Here is a 21976-nt window from a genome sequence, read left to right as displayed (position 1 = left end):
TCAACTGCTGCCCTCCCAAATAAATTCCTTCAGATCAATATTAAGTCACCATCCACCTCTACATCTGTTTGACACAAATATCCCTGATCTGTACATAAAGGTTAGGGCCTAAACACTTTCACTGCTACCATCATGCTATCCATATTTATAATCAAAAGCTTTCAGCTTCTCTTTGTATTGTACTTAGTATAATCCCACATCATTACTTACCGTAACAGACTCTCTCATTCCATACACCTAAATTACCTCATCTTATATCTCCATAAATATGGTAATGCTGAAATGTCACATGTGGGCAGTTTACCACTATAGTCTTTGTTTTATCTTCATTTTGTATCTTGAAAATACTTGAAACAGTCCGTTCCACAGCACCAATATGTCCCTTTTTTGGATTTATCATGTACAAAACATCTGCAAATAAACTTGATTACCATACCAGTTATATTCTTGAATTTTTAGAAGTCCCCAAACACGAAAGAAGACATCCCTGCCTGGTTCCTTTGTTCAAACACAGCAAATGAAGACAAACCCTCCTACCTTAATTTTTGCCTCTGACCGTTCATAAATTCTTATTAACCCTATTCTTTCAAAGTACATAAATGTTACCATTGCCCTACTCAAAATTCCAGTTGACTGCTGAATGCTTTTGCTGCATGAAGGCAAACAGAAGCTTTTTTTTTTGAAAACTCTGCTTCCCTCTGAATTATATTCTACTATTAAGAGTCAAATATTTGCTTCCCTACACAAAGTCACACTGAATGCTGATCAATTTTGGCAGAACCTTTTAAATTCTCAACTAGTATGACACTGATAATTTACAAGTGAAAGCGGTTGATATGAAGCTATACAGTACTGTCCCTCCCTTTTAAAATAATAAGAAAACCATTCCAGATCTTTACCTTACTTCTTTCCAAACTTCCACAGAACACCAGTTGTTCCTGTCGACTGATTATGCAACATTTTTCTCTCATCCCTTCTCATCTTCGCTATTAGTTATCAAACGTCACTTTCTCTAACATTAGAATAGTTGTTTCACAAATATTTGCGGCTTTGTTGCTTGCCTATTCCATTTTATAGATAATGTTCATAAAATGTCTGAACTTTCTCTAATTCTTCTCTAGGCACTCTCATTTTATGTAGTCATAGACCAAGTTATGCAATAACCCTTTCTTCTTTCTGTTGCTCAAGTCATTGTGCTAAAAAAGTTTTGTGCCCTGAAGTTATCAAATACTACTTGCTTAACAGCAACCTTTCTAAGTGCATGCATGCTATCGAATTAGTTTATTTTTCTTAAGTACTCAGCAATTGCTCCTTCTCTTGTTCAACAAGATTTCCCTTCTGTAATACATTAACCTTTATTAACCCCACTAAGCAATTACTTACTTCCTTCCCATATCTATTTCGGACACACTTTTAAACTCCATTTTATCCAACATGCCGGTTATCCCTTGTGAAGAAATTTCTATATTTCTTAACTCTGAACTTCCTGTAACCATTAAGTAAATTCAACACACAAGCAATTAGAAAACACCATTCTCTCATTTTTACTTCATTATCCAACATTTTACCTTTGTTTTTATTGGTGCATGATCTGAAAAAGTTACTGGATAAGTTTCAAAGCTTTCAATTAAATATCCATGCTCCTGAGAGATACAACTTCAGTCCGGTTTATCCAAGTAATAGTACCTTGGGAATATCACAAATTCTATCAGGCTTCCTGCTACTGAATTCACAATTTCCATTCCAAACATACTCATTCTTCAGAAATCTACCTAACTTTATATTTTCCCCTTCAAGGTCCACCCCCCGATATATCCTCAATATTGTAAAATAGATTACAGTCAGTGTCCATAAATATTTCCTTAATATTAGATTTAGGCAGAAGGTAGTATATGCCAGTATAATCTCGCCTTGCCTGTCAATAACACCTTATTATAGGTTCATAGATTAGGACGAGGATAACTGCCCTTGTGGGCCATTTTAAGCCTAGCCAGTTACCCCATGTGAGAATGAAACCTTGCACCTTGTGTCTGTAAGGTAAACACCTTAACCATTATGCCAGCCTCCAACCTTACATTACCACAAATCTACCATTGTTTTCCTCATCTATTACTACGGAAACTATCGCAATCAATTCTATTCTTTTCCTTTGACCATGACATTATGCTTAACGTTAACTCTGAAAGCTTTTCTTTGCCAAATTCAGATGCTCATTTCTTTCCTAGTGCATCACCTGTAACACTATTTGTACTCAATATTTCTTAATTCAGTACTCTGCTTTTTGTTAATCGCCGAGAAGCAATTTACATTCCATGGTGTGTGTAGCAGCCATGTTAGAAAATTACTAATCCAACCTGTCATACGGATCAGTGTGGTTTTGTAGTGGGTAGGCAAACATTTGACATTAACAGAACAATGATGATCTAGACAGAAGTAGAATGTAAAAAAATATTGCTGCTGGTGGGTCTTGATGCAGAGAAACCATTTAACAGAGTAAGCTGGGATTTTATGAGTACAGTAATGGAAGCACCTGCATTCTCTGATGCAACAAGGTTAATTAGGACAATATATGAACAATCAGAGGAGAGAATTAAAGTGGAGGTTCTCTCTGATAAACTGTGTTTGAGCAAAGGAATCAGGCAGGGGTGTCCTCTTTTCCCTTTATTTGCTTTATATTTATAGCCACTGGAAAAGAAATTAAGGGACTCAACAAATGCAAGAACATAGCTGATAAGGTAATCAAGAAAAGTTGCATTTGTTAGCTTTATTTGGTACCTGATAAGTCCAAAAAAGGACACTGCTGTGTTGTGGAACATTTTGAGACAGTATCACGTTTTTTCAGGATATAAAATTAATGAAGATAAAATAAAGCCTTTAGCCATAAATTATGCACCCACACATGAATGGATTCAGAGATGTTCACATTTATGAGGACACAATAAGATGAAGTATTTAGGAGTATTAATTAAAAAGGCTTCTGTTAAGGATTTCTGGGAAAAGACTAAACAAAAGATAATACAAAAACTGAGAAACTGGAAGTTCTTGTAGCTTACTATATCCATAAACAAGCTTTGAACGTTTTTATTACTTTTTAATTTTATTTATGGGGCAGGCTTCTTTTTTTAATTAACCAGATGAGAAGTTGTGGGGAAACAGATTAGAAGCAATTTATCTGGAGGGGGGGGGGGGTAACAAGGGTTAAGTGGAATAAGTTGATCCTTCCAAAACACAGTGATTTAAGATTACTTGATTTGAAAAGATATTTTAGAGCTACACAGTTAAGGCTCACACACAACACTAGGAGGTTATAATTCAAAATGGAAACAAAATTGAGAGGAAAAGTTAAAGAATTAAAAAGTGTGGTATTCTGAATAGAGATCCTTAAGAACCACCACTACCATACGGATGATATTTATTCATAAAGTAAAAATTGATAATACAAAGTATTCTAAGCACTAACCCAACATGAGAATGGAGAAAGAAGATTTTTACCAATAGTGATGACTGCAAGTAGGGGGTACAGAAAACAAACAAGAGGGGCTAAAATTTTCTGGAGAAGACTGGCAAAGGAACCAAGGCACTGGGAGCAAATGAGAGAAACCTGAGTGGAATGACGTGTAGATCAGAGCGTGTATGTACCTTTAAGGAGTATTAACAGATGTAGGTACATGCATATAAATGCTGAGCACGTGCAGGCAGCAGGGCCATTTTGAGAGAACAGCCAGAGTGTTAACATGCATGAGTGCAGTAGTCACAGGCTGTTTATAAGTTAAAGTTCAAGTTACAAAACCTCATTTCTGATGAGTTTTGTGTGTAATAAAGCTGCTTGAACTGAACAGATGAATGTTAGTCTGCTTTATCCTGACCAGAAAAGCAATATGAGGTCAAGACTTCATTTGAACTGCAGGTACAGACTGCCTTCCTTCCCTACCAGAGTCTGATCTCAGAGTTTAGGCAAAGAAAAAGGGATAGCGGAATCTTAAGCAAAATACCTGCTCTGGGTGGGGTGTTTAGTCAAATCTAGAAGAAAAGCTACTGTTAAAGTGATAATTAGTTGGGTAAATGAAGTATTGCATCATAACTATAGAAATCAGAGTAGCTTAGAAAAGATTGGGAAGAGAGACTAGAAAAGCAATTTACAATGAGAAGACATGTACTGCTCTTAACTAGTATGCAACCAAATTCAGGTTTCATATCAATGCTTAGGTGTGTCTGCACAGATATTTTATACCCTAGACTTCATAGAATTTTTTCCTACACTAACTAGCAAATATGGGAGGTGTGATGGGGAAGAAATAGGTAACTGGGAATGTGGTTTTGGGAGTGTTATGGGTTGGCAGATTTTAAAAATTCCCTACAGAACACTGTTAAATATTGGGTTAGCAAATGACTACCACACTAATATTTTCTGAGCTGTGACACAGAATCTGAATTGTCTAGACATAGTTAAGGCCGGTACTTGTGTATTATTGCAACCACATTTGCAACTGCAATAATTCATCATGTTTGACTCAAACTATGTCTCAACTTTAAAACGGTTGTGCAAAGTGTTAAGTAATACTCTCTGATATTATTAATGGTTTAGGAAGAGGCATAAAGGTCAAATTCCTGTTTGGGGGTAGCGTCCTTTACTGATGTCAGGTCTTGAATAACGCGAGCACGATGCCTGCTGCTTCTCAGTGTGGTGAAGAATGACCGTTATTTTTATGGGGAACATTTTGTTAAATGATTAGTAGTCAGATTGGGACTGAAAGTTCATAGAGCAAATGAAGTATGCCGAACACTGACCCCACAACAGTTTCAATAATGCAAATAAATACTAGTAACTAACGGGGCACAGGCTTTCGCCGCAGCGCTACTTGTGGGGCAAGGTGATAAACATTATCCTGCTTCACACGCATACTTGTTTGTGTATCTCTGAAGTTGTGTACTCAGAAATGGCCCTTACAGCAGGAACTACACGTGCTGCTGTTAATGGTGAATGATTCCCCTACATAGGAAAACAAATAAATAAATATAATACATACATATAATGAATAGGAAAAAAATTAACAGAGTTTGAAAGGTGCCACTTCTGTTGCTCAGAACGTTGTGACTGTGATGAATCTTAACATTACAGATAACTGCAAAGCAGCAGTCAAGTGTCTACTTCAGACAAGGGCTCTAACCTGCAATTATTCCTCCTCGTATGTGCCAAAGAATGTGACCCAATACTGTGTAAGTTTACACCACTCTTCTTTCACTAACGCACAGTTTGGCAGAAAACAAAGTATGCCACCTGCAAAATCTGGATGCGGTTATACGCAAATACCTTAAGGCCTTAAGTTTAATACCGCTGGCTGCTAAAAAAGCAGTTACTAGAAAATGAAAGTCAAAGTCGAAACCAACTGTATTTGATACACTAAAACAGACAAAAGAACTGGAAGAAGGAAACTAGCAAATTACATAGGAAATAAATGTAAACTGTGGAACAATACATACAGGTCATTCAGTAGGAGGAGGAGTGAGGTTTAAGGGAAGGTGGATTCAACAATTTCTGCAGTGTTGGACTGATGCTGTTTATAAAAAAAAGAAAATGTATGAGATTTATAATGCATGTAAACGCAAAAATGTTAATGTGTTTAATACGTTTGTCTTTGACTTAGGTGATAATTTAACAACGGTGTTTAAAAAAAGGTTTATCAGGATACAAGTACTTGCAAAAGTAGTCAGTTTCCACAGTTTCAACTTCATTTTCACAGATTTGATCACCATCTCCTCTTCGAATGCTAATTATGCTCATCATATTAATGATTCAGAACACATAAGTACTTTCCTGATTAACAGCTTGCATCTTTGCACAGTCTCCAACTGAAAGCACTCGCTGATGGGGGAAAAACCCTCGGATACTAGTTTACAAATGCAAGACATAACTCCAGCAGAGATCAAAATACACCAATCAGTCTTCTCATGACTGACTGCTTTCACCTGTTTTTTTTCTGTTTTATTCATGGTCTTCAGCTGAAAAATAGGGGATGATAGATATGCTAGAAACTAGCATTTTCATGTTTGACATTTTCTAGTCTGCTTGCTTAAAAACTCCCCTTGTTTTGCTTTTAGTTTGAAGCTACATTGTACTTGCATATTCTGCCTTATATGTATTTATATCACCGTTTTAGCTTAATGCACTTGATTTATACAAAGAATGTAAGCATTGCTGTCGTCACTTTTGTTGTACTTAAAACCGAGGTAATCCAAAAAGCTTGAGTCAGGTCTGGCATTCTACCTGTGACACAGAGGGTGACAGGACTAACAGGAAGCAGTATAAAGGATTATTCCAGATAAAATCACTTTAGCTAGCAGATCTCACAGACGCTCCGTTCTCTGATGCCTCCCTGTGGGAAGAATTAAGATGTTTTCTTGAAGCTTCAAGTAGTTTATTCAGTTAAGTAGATAGAAGCATGCATGTTCTTGTTCTAGTCTCCAAGATCTCCTAGCTAAACTGAATATATCTGGACTACTCCTTTGTACAAATTACTTTTGCTATATTTGGTAAACTTGGAACTTTCTTCTCTGGGGCTCCATTGAATTTTTTTTTTTTTGCCCACAATTTCCTAGTAACAAATGTAGATTAATAACATACTGCCTGTAGAGTAAACTAATTTTAGACTTCCACCTGTATAAAAGAGAAAACTATTTTACACATCAATAAGTTTACAGCCACTCAGGAGACCAAGATCACATTGCTTATATATCAATCATTTGTCATATTACAGCATGAAGTCTGGATCACTTACATTTAAGAAATTGTACTACTTTACTTCAATATCACTAACACTAATAGTAGTCACTAATAATGCCTCCCTCCCACATTTAAAATATCTCTGCCTCCTATACAGAACTAGTTTACAATACAACATTAAGAAAATTATGCAAGTATTCTAAAAACAAAAAAGCTTAACTACAGCTACAGATTCAGTCCCTTCATTGTCCTTCTAAACATTAACGGCAATGGGGGAATAATGCTTTAGATTTCTCCTGCCTAATTAACACAGTCAAAACTTCAGTATTTTTAGACACTTCAGAAGTTTAGGTCTCCTGCCTAAACTACTCATAATGGGAATTATGTTTTAGAACTCTTGCATTTATTTACTAATTTCAGATTGCTGTTTTTTTCTCTCTCATCAACTCAACCTTCCAACACAGGCCTCTAGCTCAAGTCCATGGTATGCCTATTCTTTCTAGTGGTCTCCTGGACTTTTTCCCCTGTCAATCATTTTCCTTTAGAATTCTGGAAAAGGTTTCACTGACAAATTCGCTATGGGTTTTGATATTGTTAAATCACATGCTGGCTCACTCTTTGTTGGCTGAAATATTTCCTTCTTGGCCTGTTCTGTATCCAAACAGTTTGAGTCACCATAAAATCCAAGACAGCTGGATATAGCAACATGATTTCCCACCTGGCTCTTGACATCACCTGACTTCTGGGATAAGCTTCTGCCTGGTCTGGATAGAAAAATAATTTTCCACACTCTGGTGTCCCCAGTTTTAATATTTTTCCCTTCTACCACACTTTTGCAGCTCTTTCTGCTTGTATGACCATCTTCAGTAATACAAGGTCTTGTCTGCCTTCTCATGGTCAGATTGGGAGTGTAAACCCAACGTACCCTTCTGACTAACAAATCAAAATTTTGTATAAAGCAGACGAATGTGGAAACCAAGAAAAGGTACAAACACATACTTATGGAAGGTTAAATTATGCCATGGTGGATAAATTTAATAAAAATGGGGCTCAATAAAAATAGCTATGATATGAAGAGATTAGATAAACAGTGGTATATAAAGCAATAAGGAAGTCTCTAGGAACAAATGGTATTTTTGTGGAAGTAAGGAGGTAGAAAAGTGATAATTATCTAGGTGGTTTTGTCTAAAAGTGTGGGTGGTGGAGTACTGGTATACTAGAAGAAATATGTGGTGACAGTATTAGATTACCGGATTTGAGTGGATACTTTGGAGCTACACAGTTAAGGCTCATATACCCAAGCAGAAAGTTCTAAATCGAAGTGGAAATGGATGATGAAATGAGAAAGAAAGGGGTTTGTGAAATGACAAGTAAGATTTGATGCAGGTCCTTAAGAATCACTATACAGAATATACAAGTATCAGAAGGTAATCTAAGAACTAAACCAACAAAGGAATGGAAAAGGGAAATTTTAGAGAGAGAGATGAAGAAAGGGATAGAAAAAAAGGCAAGAGGGGGGTGGAATTATATTGAGGAAATTAGCAATGGGACCAATACATCTGGACTGCAACTTAAAGATTAATTATCCCTACCAGGGATTGACAACAGTGTACAAGCAAAGAGAAAGGGATAGGGGAATGGTTAAGTTAAAAAAAAAAAACTCTACCAGAGTTTTTTTTTTTTTTTTTAGTTCAGGGTAGTCACGTTGTCACCTCACAGCAAGATGTTGTCCCGTTCGATTCTCAGCTAGTGCGTCTTCTGTGTGGAGACATGCGTGAATGGGAGTACCTTCATTGAAGGTTGTGCGTCAGGGCCGGCAACTCAGCACGTAAAAATCAACTGCCAATCATTAGCGGACCAGAGTTCCGCTGTGGCGACCCCTAACCGGGAAAGGCCGAAAGAAACAACTAGAACAGAAGCTGCTGTTACACAAAGGATAATTGTTAGGACTTATAAAACTTTGCATGAAAACTACAAGAATAACAGGAGGTTAAAAAGAGTGGGAAAAAGTAAATGGAAGGAATTTGCAAAGAAACAATGTGAGGACATCTGCATGGCTCCCAAATTTGCAACAAAGTCCAGAGGGTTTAGGATTTTTCATGAAGCATTTGCATAGTTATTTTTACACAGCAGACTTCACAGAATGATTCTTCCAGTATACAGCAATTGCTGCAGAAGCGATGAGAGACAGAGGTAAACAAACACTAGGGTGGAGGGATATGGAGTGTCTTCAGATTTTAAAAATCCACAGAGGGCTTTGTCAGAAATGTTTAGGAGCAAATAGTTAACTAAAGAAATAATTCTTTTGAGCGGAGATATAATATGTGAACAGCTTAGATACAGCAATGCCTTAATACTACATTAAATGCCACTGGAGGCCACAAAAGCAACTGCTAGAAAATGGAAATCGAAATCAAAACCAACCAACTGAGGTACTGAGTAATGCTGAGTATATAGAAGAAATGGAAGGTGGGATCTTTAGAAATGGTAAGTAGCAATTACACAGAAATAAATGGAACTTGTGGGAACAATACATACAGAATAGTGTTCTAGAGTAGGAACCAGTCAGGAGGAGAAGGGAACCACACTCACCACAAACCCAGTCTCACATAGACCTATCAACTGCAAACCAAACACAAACACACAAAACCATACTCGGAGGCTCTAATTAAAAATCTACGAAAGCAACAGAGGCCTCCAAAGCAGACGTCCAAGCAACCACTACCTCAAAACACAGCACATGCAACACATAGTTCACAAAGTCAGTGTGCCAAACAGTCACAGCCCTTAAGGCCAAACAACATGCCTGATACACTTGTAATAGGTGACTCCAGTCAGACACGCTGACGTCCCGCTCACCAGACTGAACAAGGAAAAGATTACAGTAAGCTGCCTGTCGGGCACTAGAATCCACCACATAACACAAGCACTCAGGTCACTCCAAATCAAGTACAAATATGACTCAGTCATTGTTCATGCCGGTGTGAATGACCTGAGACGTACCTCCCTGGACTACATGAAAAGAGACAGAGGAGCTCTTTGATTATGTAGCCCAGGCCGGTATGACCCTGACCAGCATCCTACCCTCACCAAGAATGATGCCACAGTACAAAAACAAAATGATCAGCTTTAACAATTGGCTCAATTACTGGTGTCATTCTAAGGGGATTCAATGTCTGTCGGCTTGGGATGACATGCTTGACAAGCCACGCTGCTTCGCAAGGGACGGCTTGCACCTGTCACCCCTGGGCTTCCGGATATTGGCCAAGGCTCTTGCCACCCCCATAGTGCCTTTTTTAGGCAAGGCTCAAAAGACAAACCCACCTCCCTAGAAAACACAAGTGGAAAAAAACTAAGGGTAATGCTGCTCAACGCCAGAAGTCTAAACCTCAAGATGCACGCTCTCGAAGCCCTCCTCAGTATGGAGAACATCGATGTCTGTGCAGTGACTGAAACCTGGTTCAAGGCTCCTGAGAGCACCCCTGTACTACCAGGTTATACCTCATATCATGCTTTTCGGCCTCAAAACTTGGACCGAACCACAAAAGGAGGGGGAGTATCCATATTCAAAGATACCCACACCTCCAAGTTAGTGGCAACACACGAAGCATCGGAGACCATCCAGGTGCAACTAACCATAGGCAAAACTGCCCTACAGTTTTTGTAGCATGCTACAGACCACCCTCTCAAACTCAGGAACCCCACTCAGCCTTCCTGAAGACACTGGAGAGTATGAATGTCTCTCCAAATACCATCATATCGGGGGACTTCAACTACCCAAACATAGAATGGGAGCATTACTCAAGCCACAACACCCTAGACCAAAGGTTCCTAGAATTCATAAACTCAAATGCGATGAAACAACTAGTCACCACTCCCACAAGAGGAGATAATATACTAGACCTGATCATCACAAACATGGGGACACAATGCTCCACACCAGAAGTATACCCCTCATTGGTGAGATCAGACCATAAATTAATCTCACTGGAAATCCACATCCCACCCCCACCCCCAGCATAAAAGACCACAGTGAAGAATTTCTCAAAAGCTGACTTCACACTTCTTAAGACTGAAGTTGTATCCTTCAAGGCCCCTGGGTCAGTGAAAACCACAGCCCACACCGCTGAATCCTTTATAAACGTTTTCTACGGACACCTTCAAGAATGCAATCCCAAATAAAACCAAGACCCATTCCCCCAAAGGCAGGCGTCCTGTCTGGTGGACCCCAGCCATAAACAAGCTTTACAACAGGAGGAGGAAGCTACTACATGACAGAGCAAAATCCCCAAAAGGGAAGGCATCTCTGATCAGTACTAGCAAAAAACTACAATCACTCATAAAATCATCCAAGGCCAACTTCGAGAGAAAAATCACAAAAGACACTAAAGACAATCACAAGGCCTTCTTTAGTTATGTTAGAAACCTGGGTGGAAACTCCCAGATATGCTCAGAGTTAGTCCAAAATGACAAAAAATACACTGAACCCACAGACATTGCCAACATACTGGCAGACAGGTTCAGTGCAAATTTCTCCCAAAAGGAGAAATATCTATCCCAGCAGAGTGTAGCCTCCCTGACATCTCAGATGCCCAGGTGAGAGCCACCCTCTCCAAAGCTAAAAACACAGCATCAATGGGACCAGATGGCATCCTGGGTTGCGTGCTACATGAACTCCAAGAGGAACTAAACCCGCACATAAGGCTGCTGTTTAATCTTAGCCTTACTACAGGATACGTACCCAAAGAATGGTGTACAGCAACAGTGGTCCACTCCACAAAGGAGGTGCTTCTACGGACCCTGGAAATTACCGCCCCATAAGCTTGACGAGCCTGGTCTGCAAAGTTATGGAGAGGATCATAATGGAACTCGAACAAAGACATTGGGGACCTACAGACACTGGATCCTACCCAATTCGGCTTTGTCAAGGGCAGATCCTGCCTCTTGAACTGGTCGACTTTTTTGAAACAGTCACTAAGGCCATTGATGAGGGTAAGGCAGTTCACACAGCCTACCTTGATCTTGCAAAAGCCTTCGACACAATACCCCACTCGGGCATCATAGACAAGCTCACCAGCTTAAACGTAAACCCATATGTCATAAGATGGGTTGCAAACTGGCTCGAGGACAGAACCCACAAGGTCAGAATTGCTGGAGCCATGTCAGACTCTAAGCCAGTCACAAGCGGTGTTCCACAGGGCTCGGTCCTGTGACCCCTCTTGTTTGGCATTTATTTTTACGAGGTGCAAGCAAACATAGGAGGATTGTGGCTAACAAAGTTCGCAGATGACTGCAAACTGGGCACCATAATTGATACTCCAGCGGACACAAGCATCCTTCAGAAAGGCCTCACAGAAACGGATAACTGGTGCCAGAGCCATGGCCTTAAACTGAAAGCCAAAAAATGTATAGTCATACCCTTTGGGAAAAACAAAGTACCCACAAAGTACCACATAGGTGGTAATCCATTAAGTACGGAGGAAGTAATCAGGGACCCAAGTTGACAGTAAACTCTCATTTGACACTCACGTTGCCAAGGTGGTTAGGAAGACCTTCTATATTACCCACCTTATCATGAAAGGATTCACATCTAGATCAAGAGAGGTCACTGTGCCCCTGTACTCTTCCCTTATCAGGCCCATAATTGAGTACAACGCCCCATTTGGGATGTACCTTACCAGACACCTGCAGCAGTTAGAAAGGCCCCAAAAGTACCTCACCAAGTGGATCAAGGGTCTCAAACATATGTCATATGCTGCCCGGCTGAAGAACCTCCAGCTCTATTCAGTCGCATACCGCCTACTCAGAGGCTATGTCTGACGTACAAGGCCATGTCCAATCCGGAATTAATGGACATGCTCCACCTCAGAAAATCCAAATCCACCAGAGCCACGAGAACGAGAGATTTGAACCTCAACACAGAAATAAATAGGACATGCTGGAGGGAAAGATTCATAACCCAGAGGCTCCCTACACTCTGGAACAGAATCCCAGTCCATGTTAGGCAGAGCCTCTCACTGACTCTCTTCAAGAGAAATCTTAATGAGTGGATGGGAGATCGTAGGTTTACCCCGGGGGTCACTTCTGTGTCACTACTAGACAGAGGCACAGTAAACTAAACCCTAAATGGGTATAGTATTCATTCCAAGGGGTAGCGAAAGCCACACACACTCTGGCTAGACTTATAAATGCCCTAGGGTAGATAGCCTAGTATGAACCTATGAACCTAAGTGAACATTATGCTAGAGTGAATGAAAATTGTTTGTGTGCAATGCGAGAAAATAATGGAAAAGGTTACTATGTTCCTTTCTGTTACATTTGTAGTAGTATCATGTCTTAAAATGTGATTTAAACAGGTCTTAAAGATGGAGTAAATTAGTGTTTGTGCAATGAATCCAATTCATCAAATTCAGTTTTTCACACTGTGCAAATATTACCACATATGCTGCATCAGTGTATACTTTAATCATCATACTAGTAATTTTTATTCTGACGACCTCTGCCTGCACACACTGAATTTTTTAATTTGCTGTTAACATTCTTGCTTAGGTAAATACTGCAAATGTTCACATTCGATACTTTGGTGCCCACAGATAAATCATTGGCAACTGTAGAATACTGTTACCTACAGTAATTTGTAGAATATGCAAGATAGGCTGAGATGGTGATATCCTTGGAAGACCACTACAAGCTACATTTTTTTAAATACCTGTCGAGAACTTTTTACTTTACTAACATAACCAAACTTTAAACAGAAAAAAACAGCTTTGCATCTGGGACTGTCAAACCAGCAACACCTACTAGTTCTGTGCAATACCTTAATTAGTGACAGTACAGAGATTTACTGGTATTAGTTAATAGTTTAGCTCAAGGGTTTTGGGGGTACTGGTTAGTAGTGGTTTAACTTTTTATGCCAATATAAATAAATTCAACAATGTTCTGAATCCAAACAGTACTCTAGGCATGACAGGTTTTTCAGTACCTTTTTAACAATGATCGGGCCAATATCAGTATTGTTCTGGGTTCAGTGTTTATTTAGTAGAGGACTGGCTGATTAGACACAGACCAAGAACACACTACCAAGAAAATAGTTTTGTTGAAAAGTTAAAGTTGTAATGATAGGCAAAGTAGATTAAAATATATTCCACTTACAGATTCTTAAGAGGAGAGCTAATGTTACGATAATTAATGATGCACTGAGGGACAGCAATGGGCAGCAACTTTTTTTTTATCACTTGTGACATAGGCACATTTACATCTATATAACATAATCAAACTGTATTAAGTTCACATTTACAAACATTAAATTTCACATATATTGCTATATATTATATAACCTAAAACACATTATATAATTTATCCAGTTCCTGCCCTTTTTTTGATAAACATCTTTATTAAATCAATTACAACAAATGCAATCAAATATTTAAATGAAAACAAACCACACCGACAATCCTAGTTTTACATCACAAACCACTCTGACACACCCAGTTCCAAACATATACAACTTATAATCTACCCAAACATTTTCAGTCACACATTACATAGCTGATTTAAGTCCTGCCTTCTTTTAAATCTCATCCCTCCCCTGTAATGTATTCTTCCCACAATTCACATTTTTTTCCAATGTAGTTTGTCCCCCACCCTTTTCTGAAGATCAATTCCAGTTTTATCTCTGTTACTATAGTCACTACTTCTAGTATAGTTGGTTTAGACTTTAATTTCCATTTTCTAGTAATTGCTTTTATGGCAGCCACTAGAATTAGACACAGCATGGCCTTACCATCTTCTAGGTAATTCCGATTTTGTATTATAGCTCAGAAAAAATTATCTCCCTCTTTACATCACTCTATCCACCCAGCATCTCCAACAGTGCATCTCACACGGAATACTTAAAGTTCATCAACTCAACACTCCCAGAAAATATTTTCCGAATTACCTCTATCTTCCCCTGTCACACCTCCAGCATTTGCTGTCTACATGAGGAAAATTCTCTGGAGTCAACCTGGGGTATAGCAACATCTATGTAAACATTTCCAAGTAAAAATCCTACATCTTCTAGATTTTGCTGCATATTTGGGAGACGTACATATATCCTCCCACTGTTTCCTTGCGTATTGCTTATCCAGTCTCTTCCCAATCCCTCTATAACATCCTCCGATTGATTCTTATAGTTATCATGCAATATTTTATATGCATGAATTATTCCTTATTTAATGGCAGCTTCTGTTCTAGATTCTACTACAACTGTAACAGTGATGGTATTTCCTTTAGGCCCCCCATTTCTCTGACTATACTCTGATATCAATCTTTGCTAGGGAAGGCAATCTCTAATCTGCAGTCAAAATAAATTCTTGGCATCATCTTGTTCTATCATCTTTTATTTGCTTCCAATACCTTGGTTCCTTTGCCAGTTTTCTCCAACTCCTTGCCCATCAAGGTAAATAGATGAGAATATACATATTCATATTAATAGAAGCACACAAAACATGTAGCATATACAAATTTCAAGGCTTTGGAATAAACTTATTAAAATTAAGGATTGTAAAATTCTGTCTGCATTGAAGCAGGAGGTTCATGCTCATTTTGTGTATTTTGTTTTATTGGGAAGGATGCCTTTGAATATAACTCCTAAACGGCACTTAACACAGCCTAGATTCATCATAAACTGAAGCACTTTTTTGCTTTATTCCAAAAAGGCATTCTTTTCAGTTGCAAATTTCTCACATTCTGGACACTTCTGCAATGAGTTGTCTCTTGTCAACTTCCAGATGCACCATTCTCCAGTACTCACTTCACAATGTTCGAGAGACACACTACTGCCCATCTTAGCAGTACAGAAGTAATCATTGGTAGGTTACATAGACACAGAATCAGTGTGCGTGGACACGCACAGAATCCAGTTGGGATGTTGAGGGAAAGACAGCACAAGGAGAAACTCACATAGGGAGAAGACGGACCCTGCAGATGCCATATATAAGGGATTCCAGGTGGGAACTAGACAACTAGGTAATGGGAAGCAGCAACACTAACAGCTACACCACTGTGCCACTTGCACTTCATTAAATCAATGCAAGACACTCCCTGTTACCTTGCTTTCTTATACCACCTTTTGTACAAAAAATGCTCATGCTTTTCAGGTTTCATGCACCTCAGGCTTACTTGCTTTTCTTTCTTACATGCAGCTTTAGATGCTTTTGATTCCTATGAGAGAGCGTAAGCCACTTCATTCAGTAGAAACATTAACTGCTTTATTGTTAAATCAGCCTCGCACAATTTGCCTCTCATCTGACCACTACACATGCATCACACAATTTTTTTTTTTTTTTTACACAGAAACAATGCAAATTATCTGACTTATGTTGTTAGTATGAGCCTTAATTCTCCTAAAAGAATCAATATTCTCCACAGTACCCCTTGACTCTTGAAGAGTTTGTGTATAAATATATATATATCTGTTTTTCCTCACTTCCAGTAATTCAAACGCATCTTTTCACTGCAATATTCCCAGCTCACCCACAAGAACTCTGCACCTTTTCAATCTTATTTGACCTTTTCATACAATCAGTAATTTAAAAAAAAAAAAAACTTCTGGATTCACAATTTCCAGTTCTCAAACAAAATGCCCCAGTGAAAGCCTTCCTGGAAGTTGTCACGACTCCTCAAAAATGTGTACTGTTTCGCATGCAACATTTGATGCTAGAAAATACAAAATAAGGGAGAAGCCAAGAAGTGGGGTACTGTAACAGCTCAATCAGATTTACTTTTAAAACTGAGGAAAAATTACAGAAAACTATATCATGTGATCTGATGTACTCTGGACAACCCTTAGGACAAATATGCAAAGACAAACACAAACATTTAAGAATGAGAACTTTAAAGATCAATGCACAGTTTTTGCTGTAAACTGCTAAGTAAAAGTGCATATAAATTAAGCAGGTAAAAAAGGCATCCACTAAAACTTTATGGCAGTAAAGTGAATTTATGAAGCACTGAAGTAAATTACTGTGAAGACTATACAGTCAAGTTGTCAGAATTCACTCTGGTATTTCATTGGCTACAAGGTAAATGTCACTGAGTGAACAGTACGAGTAAATACATTGCTGATCTTAAGATACCTTTTTGTGAAATACATACATACATACATACATCTAGGTGTTCAGCACTGCAGCAAACAGCAAGTTTCCAGACACCCAGTAGTGACTTCATAACATCAAATTCATTGATATCAACACGTTCTGCACATGCTTCAGGATTTCCCCAGAGCAGAATAAACTTAACAGCAAATGTTTTTGTAGGGGCCAAGCCTTCTCTGCACCCCCACCTCACCCACGCGTACAACTCAGAGATTGCACAATCCTAATATAAAGGAAATATTTCCCTACTTTGAGATGGTCAATCTCGCACACCTGTTGACCAAATGGTTCCCCTCTACAGGGTGTCTGAGCACTTGCTTTGGTTTCAGTGCCCTACACCCATACACACAATATACACATATATATATATATATATATATATATATATATATACACATACACACACATATCTCATATACATGTGGGTACAAATATGACGCCTATTATACTGACAAATGCTCAAATGAGCAACTGACAATAGTGAACCCTAATATCTTGAACAACCCATCATCAAACAGGAAAATAAAGTAAGACCTGCACCCCCTACATGCCCTAGTAATTAAAATACCAACACAAGATCCAATCACAGTGGAGAAAGGAAAAATACCTCAGTCCCCACTGTGCCATGATCCTGCACAATACTCCTGCCCATGTGACATTCTACCTTTCAGTGTTCATGCTTTCTGGCACAAAGTTATGCTGATTGCTCATTTCAGTGTTCATGTACACAAAGAACCCCCCCACACACACACATATATATATATATATATATATATATATATATATATATATATATATATATACATATATATATGCTTTTAATATTCTTCTGTTAGGCTTATTTTTCATTTTAAAATGAAATGATCAGTTACCTGCAATCTCTCAATAATATTTCTGTAATCCCGTGAAGCAGCATGAAGCGAGTCCCTGCGAGCAGCATTGCGAGCAGACATTCGCCAGCTCATTGCAGTCTTCTGAACAATGCTGTGAGACTTCAAGAACAGATTATTGACCTGACTGTCCAGATCTACTGGGATGGCAATAGCACGGCTCTTTGCTAAAATGGAGAAAAAAAAAAAAAGTCTGTTAAAATGCTTAAGTGTTATCGCTGTCTTTCAGTTTTGCTTTAAAATGTGTCTGTTTTCAGCTGCACATCAACTCTGCTCAAGAGTGAGAAGTCTAACTGGAAAAGGAGACACCATAGTTGGAACACCCCTAAAAATTATCTATGAAACTGTTTGATGCTAGTATCACTCCTTGAAATTTTATCGGATCTAAATTTTTTCACAAATATATTCTCTGCTTCTTATTCACCAAACATCAGGAATGCTTCTCTGGGGGAAAACTGGTCAGAGAAAAAAATAGACAAAAAACAAAACATATCCATGCTCCAAGTTCATAGGTTACCCATTTACATTAGAGACATGGGTGCCAAACCAGGGATGAATTTCTGGTTTCACATCCAATTGTCCAAGTTGCACTTGAATTGGGTTAGGGAGGAACTCTGCTTACAAGGATGGGGAGCCTGTTCCATAAATGGAGTAGTCTCTGCGATACATACCTCTCTCTCCAGCAGGTCCTAATTATATCACAGGCAAGGTTTAAGTCTTTAGAAAAGGTAAATTCTGGTACTGTTTGTTTTGTGGATATGCAGGATGTCCAGAGTGGGTTCTGACAATGCCCTGTATGCCAGGAATAGATCTCCCTCAAAATCCTTTAGGAAACAGAATACAGGGATAGGGCCTTGAGACGGTCAGCATAGGACATATTACTTACGCCATGTATTCTTTTAGTGAGGAACATCTGTGGATGTTCCAGTTGCTGGATTTGCCTGGTTAGGTACATATCAAAGCGGGAACTGTACTCAATGGTAGGTCTTAGGAATGTCAAACACAGTCAAACAATGACTTCCTTGGACTTAGATGCCATACCTTTGTTTACAAGTTGCGCAACATAGAATGAATTCCTCACCACTATAGACAAGTGATTATCAAAGGCTAGATTACTATCTATGTGCGTCCCCAAGTCCCCAACTACTGGGTCAACTAAGGGGTGTTTTGTTAATATGATCGTTACCTGGGATAGATGACTTCCCAAAGGATACTATTATGCATTCCTTGGTATATCATTTTAGTCCATAGCTCTGACACCAGTTGCCTGCGTCAGCCCCTCCTGGAGAACGTTTGTGTCAGTATGACATTCAATGACAACACCTAATTGGCAATCATCTGCAAATTTAGTCAGCCAGAGGCCACTGACATTGGCCTTGACTTCTGAGAAGTAAATATCAAAAAGGAGTGGTCCAAGGACTGATCCCTGAGGGACTCCACTTGTGACTGGCCTCTTTGCAGAGGTGGAGTTCCCAGTTCTAACTTCCTGGGTCCTGAGCTAGTTGGCTATCCACTGGGTGACATATGGTCTCTGAAATACATACCTCACTCTCTAGCAGGTCCTCTTTATATCACATGCACGTTTGTCATTAGAACAGGTAATTCTGGTGCTGCAGACATGCAGGAGGTCCAGAGTGGGGTCTGAATGCCCTATATGCCAAAGCATACAACTTCCCTCTACAGCCTTTAGGAGACCGAATAAAGTGATACGGCCTTGAGGCAGTCTGCAGAGGACATGTTACTTGTGCTTTGTACATTTTTGTGTTTTATTTTTAGTGAAGAAGCTGTCTGACATTGGCCTTTGCTTCAGAGATGTAAATGTCAAAAAAGTGTGGTCCAAGGACTGATCCCTGAAAGACTCCACTTGTGACTGTCCTCTCTGTAGAAATGGCCTCCCCAATTCTAACTTACTGGGTCCTGTCTGTGAGCCAGTTGGCTGTCCACCAGGTAACACAATGATTTGTACCCAACCTCTTGAGCTTGTCAACTATGCCCAAATATGTTATTGTGCCAAATGCCTTGGCCAGATCAAGGTAGGCATAGGCAGCATGAACAATTTTGTCCTCATCCATTGCTTTGGTGACCATCTCAAAGAGGTCCATCAGGTTGAGTAGCCATGACCTGCCCTTGAAACTAAATTGGGTTGGGTTCAGTTTCTGGAGGTTTAATATGTCATTATTCATTTCCATGATAATCATTTCCATGGCTTGCATACAAGATTAGTGAGACTTATGGATATGTAGTTTCCAAGGTGTGTAGATGGCCCACCTTTGTGCAGAGAGACTACTCTTGCTGTCTGCATTCATGAGGCACGAAGCCCATTTGCAGGCTAGAGTTAAAGAAGAATTGCAGAGGGCCTAACAGGTCATGTGTCATGCTATTTAGAAGGTATCCTGGGATATTGTCTGGGCCTACTGATGCAGTGTTCTTGGTCTTAGAGAGAGCATTAAGGAACTGCTCCCTAGTGATAGCAGGGTGAGTTGTATTTCATGGTACTTCCTGAGGGAAGGATGAAAGGAAGAGAGGGGTAAAGTTGTAGCTGAATTTGTCAGCCAGTAGGTTTGCTACATCTTCTGGCTCACTAGGGGTGGCTCCATTTACAACGAGTTCTGCACAAAATTGATTTTGGCCATAACTCAACAATGCCTTGTGGTTGTCCTTGGCCTGGAAGGCCAAATTTACCTCATATACGGCTTTGGTAGACTATTTGTCCTCAAAGTTATTTGTTTAGTTTGATGAGTGCACTTTTATCCTGCTGGATGCTTTACTTTCTAATTTTTACCATGATTTTCTTCCTTCTGTTATACAGCCTATTGAATTTGTAATTCCACCAGGATGGCTTGTTTTTTTTGAGTTCTTCATGCACTTCTTCCTGGTGGGTATAGCTGTCTCTATATGCAGCTATTAACATGCTTGTATAGGGTTTCTGTAAATACTTATGCATAGGCAGCAATGTTCTCAGGGTTTATGGGAGCTTGAAATGTTGCTAGGTTACCACTTAATAGCGAGAAACTAGCCTTAGAGTAGTCCCTGAATATTCCAGGGTTAGCTGGGGTGCCAGGTTTTATTTTTACTTCAAAAGGAGACAATTTTGTGGTCTGACCTTACCAAAGAAGACATTACACCAGGGGGGTGTGCAGCACACTCCCATATTAGCAAGGACCAGATCCAGTATGATTGTACCTCTGGCTGGTGTACTGACAATCTGGTCCAAGGAGTGTGTATTTACAAAACACAAATCTCTGTCGTATAGGATTCCCATTTACTGTGGGAAAGTCACCCATTAATATGGTAATTGGTTGGATGGTGAGCCTTTACAATACATTTAAATACATGGTATGCAGTTTCCTTGGTCATAGACAGAGACTTATAGCTTGCAAGGTAGTAGTATTGGACCACCTGTTTCAGGCTGCGTGCTTGTCAGTCTTTTGGCAACACTTCAGAAGAATAGTAAAGCAAATTATACAATGCAATCCATCAGAGCAATCCCCAACCTTTAAAACCAGTACTCGCCTCAATTCAGACATTTTTGGTTGGTCAATTAAAAACTTCCTTGACAGACATGTACTACGAGACTAATCACTGCCTATAACAAAGGAAGTAAACTTTCAAGATGGCTGCACATTGAGTAATAGCTTAATTCTGGCTCTCCCAGTCTAAAAACAGAAACTTGGCAGAGAAAGTCAGCAGACCTAGACTTGAGTAGATTTCAGTAACTGACTAAGTACACTGGCTAGATGCCAACAAAAAGAAATTTAAAGGACCTGGAGGAAAATCAGTTACAAAAGTTGAAGAAAAAACAGACTGGGAAAAGTATTAAAGTTGTTCAGAAAGAAGTACTGAAAGTTCCAGACATGGCTTCCAGTAACCTAGAGAAAAATATAAAGCAGCTGCACACAGACCTGGATAAAATAAACTAAACACTGATGGAGGATATCAACACAAACAATAGAATGCTGGAAAAAAATGGAAGAAACTTTTAATAGATATTCAGTTAAGGTGACATAACTGCAAACCTCAGAGGCTGAAATGAAGAAAAGGTTGGCTGAATATGACAGTGCACAAAATCAGAGGTTTCAAAAAAAATAGAATTAGAGGGCAGAGCACATAGGAAAAACAGATTTTCTGTTGCACCAGAGAAGCTGGAAGGAACAGACTGCAATAATTTTATTAAAGTACAAATAAGCAACTAGATAGGTATTCCACAACAGGAACTGTTAATTGAAAGG

The 21976-nt window shown here is 39.1% G+C and overlaps 1 protein-coding gene across 1 annotated transcript in view; it reads right to left on the bottom strand.

The window, feature by feature from the left end:
* Nucleotides 1-21976, bottom strand: part of ITPR1 (inositol 1,4,5-trisphosphate receptor type 1) — a 2510606-nt gene that overhangs the window by 1066093 nt on the left and 1422537 nt on the right. The window contains exon 33 of the mRNA XM_044076407.1: nt 17730-17914. Within this exon, the coding sequence (XP_043932342.1) occupies nt 17730-17914 (185 nt within the window). The remainder of the gene's footprint in view (nt 1-17729; nt 17915-21976) is intronic.

This window comes from Protopterus annectens, chromosome 7.part0 (assembly GCF_019279795.1).
Source record: "Protopterus annectens isolate FY-2018-M chromosome 7.part0, PAN1.0, whole genome shotgun sequence".
In the NCBI taxonomy this organism is placed as follows: domain Eukaryota; kingdom Metazoa; phylum Chordata; order Ceratodontiformes; family Protopteridae; genus Protopterus; species Protopterus annectens.
The sequence above is the reverse complement of the archived record's forward strand: the minus strand, read 5'-3'. Positions and strand labels throughout refer to the sequence as shown.